General features: G+C 48.5%; 1 protein-coding gene across 1 annotated transcript in view; it reads left to right on the forward strand.

Annotated features, from left to right (window-relative positions):
• POLR1A (polymerase (RNA) I polypeptide A, 194kDa) overlaps positions 1-14,114 on the forward strand; it is a 77,042-nt gene that overhangs the window by 15,057 nt on the left and 47,871 nt on the right. The window contains exons 7-12 of the mRNA XM_005885636.2: positions 4,411-4,497; positions 5,861-5,966; positions 6,261-6,423; positions 9,406-9,576; positions 9,708-9,830; positions 12,920-13,150. Of these exons, the coding sequence (XP_005885698.1) occupies positions 4,411-4,497; positions 5,861-5,966; positions 6,261-6,423; positions 9,406-9,576; positions 9,708-9,830; positions 12,920-13,150 (881 nt within the window). The remainder of the gene's footprint in view (positions 1-4,410; positions 4,498-5,860; positions 5,967-6,260; positions 6,424-9,405; positions 9,577-9,707; positions 9,831-12,919; positions 13,151-14,114) is intronic.

Consider the following 14,114-nt stretch of genomic DNA (forward strand, 5'->3'; position numbering starts at 1 on the left):
TCAACACCTGTAATTTGGGGGACACAAACATTCAGACCATAGCAGTAACAAACTTGCTTATTACTTTTTTTTAAAAAAAATATATTTTATTGATTTTTTACAGAGAGGAAGGGGGAGGGATAGAGAGTTAGAAACATCGATCAGCTGCCTCCCGCACACCTCCTACCGGGGATGTGCCTACAACCAAGGTACATGCCCTTGACCGGAATCGAACCTGGGACCCTTCAGTCCGCAGGCCGACTCTCTATCCACTGAGCCAAACCGGTTAGGGCTCGCTTATTACTTTTTAAAAAACCTTTTACTTTAGACTAGTTTTAAACTTGCAGAAGGGTTGCAGAGATAGTACAGAGAGTTCCCATGTACTCTTTACTCAGTTTGCCCTAATGCAGCATCTTAGATCGCCATGGTGCACCTGTCAAAACTAAGAAATTAGCATTGGTGCACTGCTGTTAATGAACTACAGGCTTCATTTGAATTTTTCCAGTAATGTTCTTTTTATGTTCCAGGATTCAACCCAGGATACCACACTGCATTTTAAAAGCCTGTTTAATTTTGTTTAATGGTTTATAGTTAACCACAGGGTAGATTTTTCTGCACTTACCTATAAATAGCCCTTAAAGTAATTTTTAAGGCTGGAAACTGCTGCTCTGTTCCTTAGAGTGCCTTAGAAAATGTTCCACAGGTTGAGAACAAAGATGGTCAGAATTCTAGAAGATAACTGTTTCTCTGGAGCAAATATCTGTCTAGCAGATAAGTAACCTTTCAGTGTCTTTGTCAAATCCATCCTTTGACGTAATCTCTCACTACAACTATGAGAATACGATGATGCCAAACAAAAGTCTGCATTAGAATTGAGTCAGCAGTTGTCTTCCATGGTTCTAGGTTGGGTTTTAGCATTTAACAAACGTTTGCTTTTTGGGCCCTCCGCCTCATGAAACATGCTTGTGGCTGAGCATGGTGCCAGGTGGAGACCTGACCACGTGGCCTCTGCTCTCAGAGGAGGCCACCGGGCACAGGTCAGTGACTCCAGAGAGCAGGTGATGTGGAGTTAGGCTCTGGCCGCATTCCTGATACCGAAGGGAGCCAAGCAGTGACTGTGCCTCAGTTGTCCCCACAAACAAGTCACCCATGAGGAGAGCCACAGCTTGTGAAGTGCTACATACACTCAGAGGGCACCTCGAGCCCCACAGTGCACCCTAGCATTTTAATTTTATTTTTTTGTTATTCGTGTTTTTTCAATTATTTTTTAAAACCTCACCCAAGGATATGTTTCTAGATTTTAGAGAGGAAGGGAGAAGGGGGGAGGGGGGAGAGAAACATCAATTAGCTGCTTCCCACACATGCCCTGACCCGGGATTGAACCCACAACCTAGGTAGCTACCCTGAGTGGGAATCGAACCTGCAACCTTTTTGGTGTACAGGATGATGCTCCAACAAACCAAGCCAGCTGGCCAGAGCCACATTAGCATTTTTAAATGAGAATTCTCATAGCCAAGACACTCCACCACTGTGATGGAGTCTTCCCCAAGTTATATAACCTTCCAGCTCCCTTTAGCACTCCCATGGCAGCTCTCAGAGTGGAATGAAACACATCAGCGATGTTCCAACTCCCATCTAGGCAGCGCTCATTCTAGCAGGCTGCACGGAGGGGTGCAGCCCATGCGAGGTGGTGGCTTCCTGCAGGTCTCTTCTGCTTCGAATCCTGTGATTGAACAACTGTAGTCTGTTAAAGGGGGAGGGAGGGAGGGAGGGCACTTCGTGCCTGGAGAACTGCAGCTTTAGCTGGTCTTCCTCAGCCCTTCAAGCCTGTTGAGGAGGAAAGAAAGCGCAGAGAGTTGTTCCCAGAAATGCCCACAAAGTTGTTCCTTAGGTTAATAGGGTCCTCTTTTTTCCTTCTGAACATACGATGCTTTGGTTATTCCTGAAGGTCAGTGCCTTTTTGTTTCATACCCCCACTCCCTTCTGTTACATTAACTGGTTGAAATGTTTTGCTTTTATGGGAATCAAAATGTTAAATGTAGACTCCTTCACCTAGCAGTTCTGCTTCTATGACTTTGTCCTAAGAATACCCATAGTGTTATTTAAGTAGTTAAAATTGGAAATGGCAATAGGGTCCTCTTTTTTCCTTCTGAACATACAATGCTTTGGTTATTCCTGAAGGGCAGTGCCTTTTTGTTTCATACCTCCACTCCCTTCTGTTACATTAACTGGTTGACATGTTTTGCTTTTATAGGAATCAAATGTTAAATGTAGACTCCTTCACCTAGCAGTTCTGCTTCTATGACTTTGTCCTAAGAATACCCATAGTGTTATTTAAGTAGTTAAAATCGGAAATGGCTTAAATGCCTATTAATAGAGAATAGTTAACTAAATTATATCTATTCATTATTATCCAAGTTACAGATTTCTCTAATAACTTGTGATAGCAGCCCAGCCGGTGTGGTTCAGTGTTTGAGCATCGACCTGTGAACCAGGAGGTCACTGTTCAATTCCTGGTTGGGGCACATGCCTGGGTTGCGGGCTGGATACTCAGTAGTGGGGGTGGTGGTGTAGGAGGCAGGCGATCGATGATTCTCATTATTGATGTTTTTATCTATCTCTCCCTTTCCTGTCTTTGATATCAATTAAAAAAAATATTTAAAAAAGAAAGAACTTGTGATAACATACTTTTTGGGGATGGTCAAGAAACTAATCGGAGAATTGAAGGTGGAATGAAGCTGGATTTTACAACTATAGAAAAAGGCAAAAGAGTGAGGTTTTTAAATATAGATTATCTTAGCATATCTTGAACATGTGCATTCAGGCCAGTGACTGTTTAGTATCTGCCACAATGTACTGGGCACTGTGTCGGGTGCTAGGAACAGACAAGATGGGGTTCCTGCCCTGGTGAGTACATAAAAAGGGAAGATGGAACAATACTTAATTTCCATGAGTGTGTCCTGGAAGAAGCTGAGAGTTTTAAATATAAAAAAAAAAAAAAATGAGCCACCCCCCCCCAAAAATTAATTAATTAATAAAAAAAAATAAAAAAGAAAGAACTTGTGATAACATACTTGTTGTGGATGGTCAAGAAACTAATCGGAGAATTGGAGGTGGAATGAAGCTGGATTTTACAACTATAGAAAAAGGCAAAAGAGAGAGGTTTTTAAATATAGATTATCTTAGCATATCTTGAACATGTGCATTCAGGCCAGTGACTGTTTAGTATCTGCCACAATGTACTGGGCACTGTGTCGGGTGCTAGGAACAGACAAGATGGGGTTCCTGCCCTGGTGAGTACATAAAAAGGGAAGATGGAACAATACTTAATTTCCATGAGTGTGTCCTGGAAGAAGCTGAGAGTTTTAAACCTAGACGCTCACATTACTTATATCTTTGTTAACCATCTAAGTGCCTGGAGTCTGACCTCCTGAGTGGCAGCCCGGGTCTGATTTTCGGACCCACCCTCGGTATAGCTGATAGTATTCCAGAGTGATTTTGGTTGAACTGAGAAACCAAAGCCAATCTATTCCTCACATAGGGGAAAAATATTCAGAGCTGTGACTATGCTGTCCTAGACTTTGATATATGTAAGAAGAAATGGAGTATACATATACCCATAAAAATGTTCATGCCCAGCTGGTGTGGCCTGGTGGTTGAGCATGGATCCATGAACCAGGAGGTCATGGCTCGATTCCTGGTCAGGGCATATGCCCAGGTTGCGGGCTCCATCCCCAGTAGGGGGCATGCAGGAGGCAGCCAACCGATAAGTCTTTCTCAGCATTGATGTTCCTATCTCTTTCCCTCTCCCTTCCTCTCTGAAATCAATAAAAACATATTTTCTTTAAAAAGGAATCAACAACTTTTAAAAAAATGTTCATGTCCATTTACCTATAATTCTATTTCAGTGAACGTTTCTTGTAAAAGCAATGTGCATACAGGTGTTTTTTAAAAAAACAGAATGTTACTTATAATAGTAAAAAACTGGGATCACCCCACATGTCCAACTATAAGAGTCTGGTGAAATCACTTCGGAAAACATCCTCTGAGCAGATTCTCATGCAGCCATTAAAATGATGGCCAGGAAATATGCTCACAAGAGCCAAGTATACGAGTAAGTCCACGGCTCACATGACAGGGATCTAACACATTGCTTAAACCGAGGCATGGAGCGGGATACATAATGGACTGTGATGGGATGGTGGGTGGTTTTTTTCCTTTGCTCTATTGATTTTATAAAAGTAGTTATATTGTTTTTGTGACTTTAAAAATTAGATCAAGAGGGAAAATACTCAGAGCTGGGGCTATGCTGTCCTAGAGTTTTTATGATCAGGTTGCAGGCTTGGTAGGATGGGGGAAAGAATTGATAAATCCCAGTGCCAAAGGAGTGCCTGATACTGACTTGTGCCTTGATCCCCTCCTCTGCTCCAGGAATTGAGGAAGCGCAAATGGGAAAACGAGGGTACCTGACACCCACCGGCGCACGGGAGCACCTCAGCGCCCTTTGGAAGAATGAAGGTGCTGCACCCGCCTAGAGGATACGCTTTATCTCCTCCCGGCTTTGATTCCCTGGCCTCATTACCCTGCCTTGTTACTTTCGTCTTTTCAAAGTTGTGGTTATTGTAGATCTCTCCTGAAATCAGTGCATAGGTTTGGGTCAGCCTTTAGGTCATTGTCACTGATGCATTATGGAAAGGAGAAGGCCTTTACCTCCAACTGTGAGGTTTCTGTGGGCATTCCATCTGAGAATCAAAAAATGAACTTTAATATGTATTTTTAATTAGGATTGTTATATCTTAATTCCCTACAGAAAGGAAAATCCTTCCTTCCCTTTTGAGTGTATAACAGAACCTGTGCAGTATACCCACGCCCTCCTGTCACCCACCCTCTGAGAGAGTGTCCTGGGACACTGGTGGAACCCTTATGTGAGGATAAGCACTTGACAGTGAAGCTGGTGCTGAGCTTTGTCAGGGGCAGGGAAAGAGCACTCAGGGTCCCATGGTCGTGTATGTGGCAGCCCTGGCGCATGCTATTCATTCTCCCTGCGTTTTCTTTAAGGTCATTGGACTCTTAGCTTTGAATCCACAGAAGAGCCCTCTTGGAGCATCAGTGTGCAGGGTTTTTGTTTTGATTTTTAAGGCTAACTTTTTTGGTTTGATTTTTTTTCTTTCCATATTTCAAATATGTGTCTGACAAACACCAAAGTAATTGTGTACGTGTGTGTAAGTCTGAGACAAGAGGCCTTTTTTATTTCCCATCCCTCCCCATTTCAACCCTGAGCTAAGCACTGTTGTCCTCGTAGTCACATCTGTGTGCAGGCTCTCAACACCCAGAGGCTATTTTTTGCTCAGTTTTATAAAGAAAAATGTGATTTTATTTTACACTAGAGGCCCGGTGCACAGATTTGTGCACATTGATAGGAAATTAATTAGAAGGTGGCTGGCAGGGCAGGACTGGGCGAGACTGGCCAGACACGCCCTGGAGCTAACCTCCCACAGTCCCTCCACACCGGCACCAGGGCTCAAAGGGCGTCTGCAGAGTGAGCAGGGTCCCTCTGGCAGGTGAGGTACCTCGGCCTGGCCTGTGGGGATCAGACCAAAACTGGCAGTCCCACATCCCCCGAGGGGTCCCAGAGTGTGAGAGGGCACTCTGCAAAGTTGCTGTTGCACGGCAGCTCCTGCGTTGAGTGTCTGCCCCCCTGGTGATCATTGCGCATCATAATTGCTGGCCGGTCGGCTGATCGCTTAGGCTTTTATATATATAGAGAGAGATTGTCCTATATTCTGGTGGGTTGTGTTTTTTAGTTCAATTAGCAAAACATTTTATCCATCCATGTTCCAACATAGATTTAAATGATCTTTTTGGTTCATTTCAAACACAGGATTCTTTCTGAATTTCCTTTTTTCGGGACTGGAAGATGTTGACATGGAGTCTGGATTCAACCACACTGTGTTCTTCCTGGATTTCTTGGTGGTGCCACCCTCAAGGTGATGCCCTTTAATTGACTTTATTTCACCTGGAGAGGGTGCACTGGGTAACTGAATGATGGCCTCGGGAGAGGGTGGAGGGGTGGCGGGCACTGAGAAATAGAACAGCAGTTCTGCTTCCAGGCAGCAGGTGGTGGGAGGGTTTCCTCCTATTTGTCCTGAATGCGGTGGGAATATTGGTTGTCCTGAGTGTGGTGGGGTGTGAGATGCTTATAGTAGGGATGGGTGAGAGGCTGAAGAACATGACCCTTCCCCCACACTAAACATTCACTGATTCCATGTGTCCCCCTGCAGGTATCGTCCTGTCAATCGCTTGGGGGACCAGATGTATACCAACGGCCAGACGGTGAATTTGCAGGCTGTCATGAAGGACGTGGTTCTGATCCGAAAGCTTCTGGCATTGATGGCCCAAGAACAGGAGCTGCCATGGGAGGTGGCAGCGCCTGCCACAGATGAGGTGAGGGCTGTCTTGGAGCCGATGTCATAAATGCTCACGCTGAGTTCTAACTCTCCAGTGGGTGCAGAATGCTGTGGGTGCTGTGGGTGCTGGTTGGGCTCAGTTTGGGAAAGCATAGGTAATGTCGGGGAAAGCACGGTCTGAGCATGGGAAGGTCTGAGTTCACCCCAGTGACCTTGGTTGAGTTGCTTTAATTTTGTGGACTCATCTCTTACTGTAACGGGTGTGGTCTGTCATGAGGTTTTACACACAGGTTGTCTGGGCCACCTACCTTGGCAGCTCTAGAAAGAAGAGTTTGCTTCCCTTGGGCCCTAAGAAAGTTCCTCCTGGGTTACAAGTCCAGATCCCAATTCGCCCAGCGGTCTGGCTCATTAAGATCTCCAGCACTGGGGTCAGGAAGGCAGTGTTATAGGTGCTAGGAACTTCCCTGAATAGGACTGTGAGGTTTGGGGCCTCAGCTTCCTGCTCCGTAAGTGGTGGAGCTAAATGCATTTTGTCCATCTCAGCAAACACGTCTCGAGCCCTTCAGTGTGCCAGGTGGTCAGTGGGTGCAGGGAGGCTTGCTGGCGTCACTGAGGCCCCACCCAGCGCTGAGGTGCTCGCGGTCTGGGTGCCATAGGAAGGGCTTTCTCCGGCCTGAGGAGACTGGGCTCAGGCTCCCTTCTAGCTGCGGCCACAGTCCTGCTATGAACGAGGCCCATCACCAGGTGGCGCCAGCATTTGTCTTGGACACACAGTCGGTTACCCAGCCTTTCTCCTTGGGCTTTCTTTGGGTTTCCTTAAGTTTCAGATCTGCACTGTAGGTGAGGTTTGTTTGTTGTTGTTAATCCCCACCCGAGGATATGTTTTCCATGGGTTTTTAGAGAGAGTGGCAGGGGGCAGGGGAGAAAAAGAAACATCAATGTGAGAGAGACACATCAATTGGTTGCCTCCCGCATGCGCCCCAACTGGGGCTGGGGATTGAACTGCAACCCAGGTACGTACCTTTGCCCAGGAATCAAACCCTCGACCCTTTGGCATGCAGGCCGCCACTCTAACCGGCCAGGGCAGTGTAGGTGTGCTTTTAAAAATCCCAAGTCAGCCGAAACCGGTTTGGCTCAGTGGATAGAGCGTCGGCCTTCAGACTGAAAGGTCCCAGGTTCGATTCCAGTCAAGGGCATGTACCTGGGTTGCGGGCACATCCCCAGTGGGGGATGTGCAGGAGGCGGCTGATCGATGTTTCTCTCTCATCGATGTTTCTGACTCTCTATCTCTCTCCCTTCCTCTCTGTAAAAAATCAATAAAATATATTTTAAAAAAAAAATCCCAAGTCTGAGAGAAATGGGCCATCTTCAGGCCCTAGTCCAGTGTGGAGGAGAAAGCAATAGGATAGCCAGGTCCAGTGACCAGGGAGTAGAACTTTATTTTGATGGCCCTTAAAAATGAGGTAGTCTCTTGTCAAAAAAACCCACAAACAATCCCTTAAAAATGAGGTAGTCCCTTGTCAAAAACCCCACAAACAACAACAGAAAAGCTGAGTCTCTGAAGAAGTAAACAGTATCCTCTCTGATTCCTAAGGTCCTTGTGACCTGAAGTCACAGTGCCCTCTTTCCATCTGATTATAGGACACGTTCTGATTTGTTCCCCGACTCGCCTCCCACATTCTGTTCCCATGGCAGTCCTCCCACGAATCGCAAATGCCTGGCATGGGCCAGGCGCTTGCTGTGCTAAGCACTGAGGATCCCGGTCAGACAGTCTCTCATTTCAGAAGTAGTCACGTGGGCCCGAGTCAGGTAATGCCAGAGCAGTGAGTTAGGCTGACAGGGCCTCTGTCATCGTACAGGGGACATCTCTCCCTGCTTCGGCCAGAGCAGAAAATACGTCCATGCGTCCCTGTAACGAAAGATGCCCCTCTGTTCTCAGGTTGAGGACAAGCCTACTTCATCGCTAATGGGTTCCGCAGCATTCCCGGTTACTGGGTCTTCACCCTTCCTCTGCCCTCCTCCAACGCACTGACAGGTTTCCTCTGTCATCCGACCCACACTGAGGGACATGGAGCCATCTGTCGGCTCCTGTGTCATCCTCAGCCAGATGGGCCAGTGGTGACTGGACAGTGTCAGTAGGTGGTGCTCTTAGGCAACTTAAGGCCTCAGGGCCTACCTCCTAGCAGGAGGGGAGAAGAGAAGGAGGCAGAGCCAGGGACAGAAAAGGATTGGATAAATATTCCAGTGAAGCTTGGAGATCAGCCAGCCCAGCCCCTCAACATACCCCACTCGGGGACCCACATCCTAACTAACGATATAAAAAATCATATGGCAAACGTTTTTCCCTTCTAAGAAATTTTCCACCTGATTTTTGTAAGTGCTTTGGATCAGGTTTTTCCAAGACCGTAAATATAGCTGTAACTCCGTATGAGAATCCGTTACCTGGCAGGATAACAGAGTTTCATAAAAAGAGTATGGATGGGGGAAGGGTTTCTAGGGTTGCCTTAAAAATGAGACATTAAGGGACTTCGGCAACTGCTGCTAGCAGTTTGATGAAACAAGCTACCATGTTAGAGAACCCACATGGCAAGTAATCGAAGGTGCAGCCGACTAGGAACTGAGGCTCAGTCTGGCAGCCCTTGAGAAACAGAATTCGGCCGACAACCTTGTCAGCTTAGAGTTAGGTCCTTCCCCGGTGGACCTTCTCGTGAGAGCCCAGCGCTGGCCGACGGCGTCACAGCCTGGGAGACGCTGAAGCACAAAAGCCAGTGAAGCTGTGCCCGGATTCCTGACACACACAACTGTGAGATAATAAATGTGTGGGGGCCTAAAAGAAACGAAAGAAGCCTGCTTTAACATTGAGTTCATTTTACTCCTGCAAAGAGACTGGCTGGGAAGTATGTAATGGGGCTCATGTTTTGTTGATGTGAACTGACGCTAGAGTAAGCAAGAGAAATAAAACCAAGCCTGCTTTTTTGAGGGTTTTCCATCATGCTTGTTTTCTTGGTTGTCCTGCCAGGAAAAAGACTCTTCGAATGGGATGGACCGGTCCTTTTTGAGTATGCTTCCAGGCCAGTCCCTCACAGACAAACTCTACAACATTTGGATTCGCCTTCAGAGCCACGTCAATATTGTGTTTGATAGCGAGATGGACAAATTAATGACAGAAAAGTACCCTGGCATTAGACAGGTGAGCAGTAAGTTGGATCCCCATTGCTGGCTGAAGGGGTCAAGTAATAAGCATTTGTATTGAACCAAGAAAATGATAAATATACTTGATTTTTTAAAAAATGCCTTCTTTGGACTCCCCCCCCAATATAGATCCTCGAGAAGAAGGAGGGCTTATTCCGAAAACACATGATGGGAAAGCGAGTTGACTACGCGGCCCGTTCCGTCATCTGCCCAGACATGTACATCAACACCAACGAAATCGGAATCCCCATGGTGTGTGCGGAGGGGCCGTGTTTGCTGCTGTTGGGTGGCAGAGGGGAGCGTGGAGGAGGGCTGGAGAGAAGGCGTGTGGCAGGCTGTGTGACTTGGGAGGGTTGGGGGAAGACAGCTTCTCCCTCTTCCTGGTTAAGTCATTTGGAGGGGATGCGAGGCTGTGATGGCATTGCTCTCACTCCTTGCCAGGTCCTCAAACACCATTTCCCTCTAAGGAAGACCCACTCCTGGGCCACAGGGAGCTGACTGCAGGGTGTTCCACGTCCCCACCCGCACATCTTCCCTCTGCCTGTCTTGGCCTAGTCTTTACACCAGGGGTCCTCAAACTACGGCCCGCGGGCCACATGCAAATACAGATATTGTATTTGTTCCCGTTTTGTTTTTTTACTTCAAAATAAGATATGTGCAGTGTGCATAGGAATTTGTTCACAGTTTTTTTTTAAACTATAGTCCGGCCCTCCAACGGTCTGAGGGACAGTGAACTGGCCCCCTGTTTAAAAAGTTTGAGGACCCCTGCTTTACACCCTCCTAGTCAGAGTGGCTGTACAACAGAGATGAGCCAGAGGGAAGGGGATTCCATCCCTTGGACTCGCCTGGTGCCAGGAGTCAGGGGGGTGTGCCCTTGGTTGCCAGGGAGAGGGAGGAGAGCGCGCTGCCAGAGAGGAGGTGTGTGTGAGTCGTCTGTCCTCCGACTTCCTCTGGGTAAGCGGTTCACCCCATCCACCCATTAGTGTTTCCTTAGGGAGCCAGCTTCCGTTTTTCACTTCCCCACCAGTGCAAGCTGTGGTGCTCATTAGCAGCAGCCCTTTAATCGGCTTCCTCCTTAATGGGCCTTGAGGTCAGTAATAATGAAGATGGTTTAATTCCGTCCGTGGAGAGTGTCATTTCTGCATGCACTGCCCTGCTGCTGCTGCTCTCAGGGGAGTGCTGGGACTGAGCGGCGCTCTCTGCCTCCTCTCTCTCGGCACACCAGGGCTTCCTCAGCAAGGCCATGACCGTCGAGGGGACGAGAGTCGGGACATTCAGTCCTGTGCCCACCACCTTCTGGGAACTTTAGGTCTTTGCTGGGAATGGCATCATGGAGCCAGTGGTGATGCTCATGAGTCTGAGGCCCCGGGGAGAGAGGCCACACCGGGTTTGTTGCTCTTTCTGGGCAGAGGGCAGGGGCTGCCCCTCTTGGCCTCGGCCTCGTGGTGCTTAGAATGTCCCAGCTTTGGGAGAGACTGTTAGTGCTGCCTTCTCTTTCCACATTCAGAGCTGCCAGGCCTCGTTCTTGGATCGATCTGAACTCATTTGGTAATGGCTGTCCCCTTACGGGGACTCGGAAGTCACCTTCAGCCCACCCCCAACCTGCCCCAGGTCTCAGGGCCGTGGTGGCCCAGGGTTGTTGCTCACTGATGGCTGTGAGAAGCAGAGTGTGTGAAACTGCTCTTGGTCCTTGTGGTACACCCTTCCCCCAGCACCTGTGGAGAGGTGTTACGGGAGCAAAGGAGGTGAAATATGACTCAGTAGTGAACCCCATAGACTAGAGTGTCCCCCCTGAAGCTCACATGCCAGTGGTGGAGACACAGATCCACAGGAACGGAACACTCAGGCAGTGTCAGTGCATCAGCGAAAGTGGAACAGGCTGCGGGAAGGGAGCGTAGGGAGGCCGCTCACAAGGTGCTGTTGGGGCCGAGAACGGGACAAAATTCAACAGGGTCCCTTACGTAGGACTCAGACTCTCGGAGGCATTTATGTGCATTTAGAAGCATCAAAGAGTTTAAAATATTCAGTAGCTCGGAAACTCACTGAAGCAGGGAACTTGTTTTCCTTGGAGTGGACGTGTTGCAGTCTCGTGTTCAGTGGGCGCTGCATCGTCTCGTGTCTCAGGAAGCTGAGGTGGTTTCCGGTGCCACCTTGACTGTGATGGCTGCCGGAGCTGCCGAGTGACGAGATCCTGATGCCGTGTCTGGGCTCAGGGCAAGAGCCTCAATCCGTTGGTGATGCCTGCTGGGGGGGGAGGGGTGGTGGTACTTGAGAGCCAGCACTCGCCACCTCTCTCAAGCTGGTGTCCCATTCTGTGTTCCCTTTGGGGTCCATGAGTTTATTGGCAGAGGAGGAAATGATGATGTTTTAGAATGGGTTAACAGTTCTTACATGTCCAGCCAGTGTGCGTCAGTGGTTAAGTGTCGACCCATAAACCAAAAGGTCACCAGTTTGGTTCCCAGTCAGGGCACGTGCCCAAGTTTCGGGCTCCATTTCCAGCAGGGGGCATGCAGGAGGCAACTGATTAATGTTTCTATCTCTCCCTTTCTCTCTCAAATCAATAAAAAAGGAAGAATGGGTCTGTGAAAAATGCTGCAGTGGACATATAGGTACATATATCTTTACGAATAAATATCTTAAATTTAAAAAAAAATTCTTACGTGTAGAAGGCAATACTCAGATCATCCTCTCAGACAGACTTCTGGGACAGGGCCCGAACTCTGTTCCCTTAAGGCAGGGGTAGGAAACAGCCGGCCCCCGCCATGTAAGGCCCGAGAAATCATTTGGTCTCACCCTGCCAAGGCATTAGGGGTGAGTTAATTAAATGTTTGACCAATTGTAGCATTTTTTAAATTGATTTCAGAGAGGAAGGGAGAGGGAGAGAGAGATAGAAACATCAATGATGAAAGAGAATCATGGATTGGATGCCTCTTGCACAACCCCTACTGGGGATCGAGCCCACAACCCAGGCATGTGCCCTGACGGGGAATTAAACCAGTGACCTCTTGGTTCGTAGTCTGATGCTCAATCACTGAGCCATACCGGCTGGGCTAGCAGGCTAATTTTTAAGTTAATTTTGTATGGCCCTCGAATGATGTTATAAATATCTAAATGGCCCTTGGCAGAAAAACAGTTCCCCAACCCTGCCTTCAGGCCTCGAATATGGAGACATGGCCTGTGGAAAAGACAGGCCATGTCTTCCCTCCTTAAAGAACCTTTTTTGGGTAAGACCGCACCTGCACGTCTTTGAGAAAAAGTCACACAGCTTGTTGTGTCAGACTTTGGGTCCATGTAACCTTTCTTGCCCACCCTCAGTTTTTATATCCATTCATCATTTTCAGGTGTTTGCCACAAAACTGACCTACCCTCAGCCAGTTACCCCCTGGAATGTTCAGGAACTGAGGCAAGCAGTCATCAATGGCCCCAATGTGCACCCAGGAGCCTCCATGGTCATCAATGAGGATGGCAGTCGCACAGCCCTGAGCGCTGTGGACCTAACCCAACGGGAAGCCGTGGCTAAGCAGCTCCTGACACCAGCCACCGGGGCACCGAAACCCCAGGGGACAAAAATTGTGAGTAGTGGGCAGGTTTGATCACTGTAGCTGTGGCTACAGTGAGTACTGGCTGTGGGGGTGCCGGGGCTGCAGTGAGTGCTGGCTGTGGGGGTGCTGGGGCTGCAGTGAGTGCTGGCTGTGGGGCTGCAGTGAGTGCTGGCTGTGGGGCTGCAGTGAGTGCTGGCTGTGGGGCTGCAGTGAGTGCTGGCTGTGGGGCTGCAGTGAGTGCTGGCTGTGGGGCTGCAGTGAGTGCTGGCTGTGGGGCTGGTGCTGCTGCAGTGAGTGCTGGCTGTGGGGGTGCTGGGGCTGCCGTGAGTGCTGGCTGTGGAGACGCTGTGTAAGCAGTTTGTCTCCCCGAGATAAAGCTTCTCCCACATGTGGGTGTTCCTTGGGGGCTTCATGGTGTTGACTCTCTCTCTCAGCTGGAACTGAAGCTCCTGGGTCCCTGACACCAGGATTAAAGCTTCCTTTGGCTGTCTCACACCACGCAGCACAATGCTGGGCACACATCAGGGGTTTGAGAAAGCTCTAATACTCAGTTGTGGCCTCAGCAGGAGAATTTGCTGTCCTTGACTAGGGCTACCCAGAGGGTGGTGCTCAGATCGTCATCAGCATTCCTGGAGCTTGAGAGAAATACATGTCCCCCCCCCCCCCCCCCCCCCCCCCCCATGAATCGCTGGGAATGGGGCCCAGGTGTTTGTGTTTTCACACGCTCTCTGGAGGGTTCCTTTGCATGCTAAAGTTTGAGAAACTGCCCCAAAGGAAGGAAATATTCTGTCAGTGATAACTGACAGGTTTCATCTGCTGCTTCAATTTTAGGCAGTTGCTGGTGTTGGTCTGTGGTACCTTTTAAGGCAGTGATTCTCAACCTTGGCTGCACATTAGAATCACCTGGGAATCTTTTCAAAATCCTGATTTCTGGGCCCCATCCTCTGGAAATTCTGTTTCTTTGTTACTAATGTTGTGGCTCCACTCCATAACA

Source organism: Myotis brandtii, unplaced genomic scaffold (assembly GCF_000412655.1).
Source record: "Myotis brandtii unplaced genomic scaffold, ASM41265v1 scaffold916, whole genome shotgun sequence".
Classification (NCBI taxonomy): domain Eukaryota; kingdom Metazoa; phylum Chordata; class Mammalia; order Chiroptera; family Vespertilionidae; genus Myotis; species Myotis brandtii.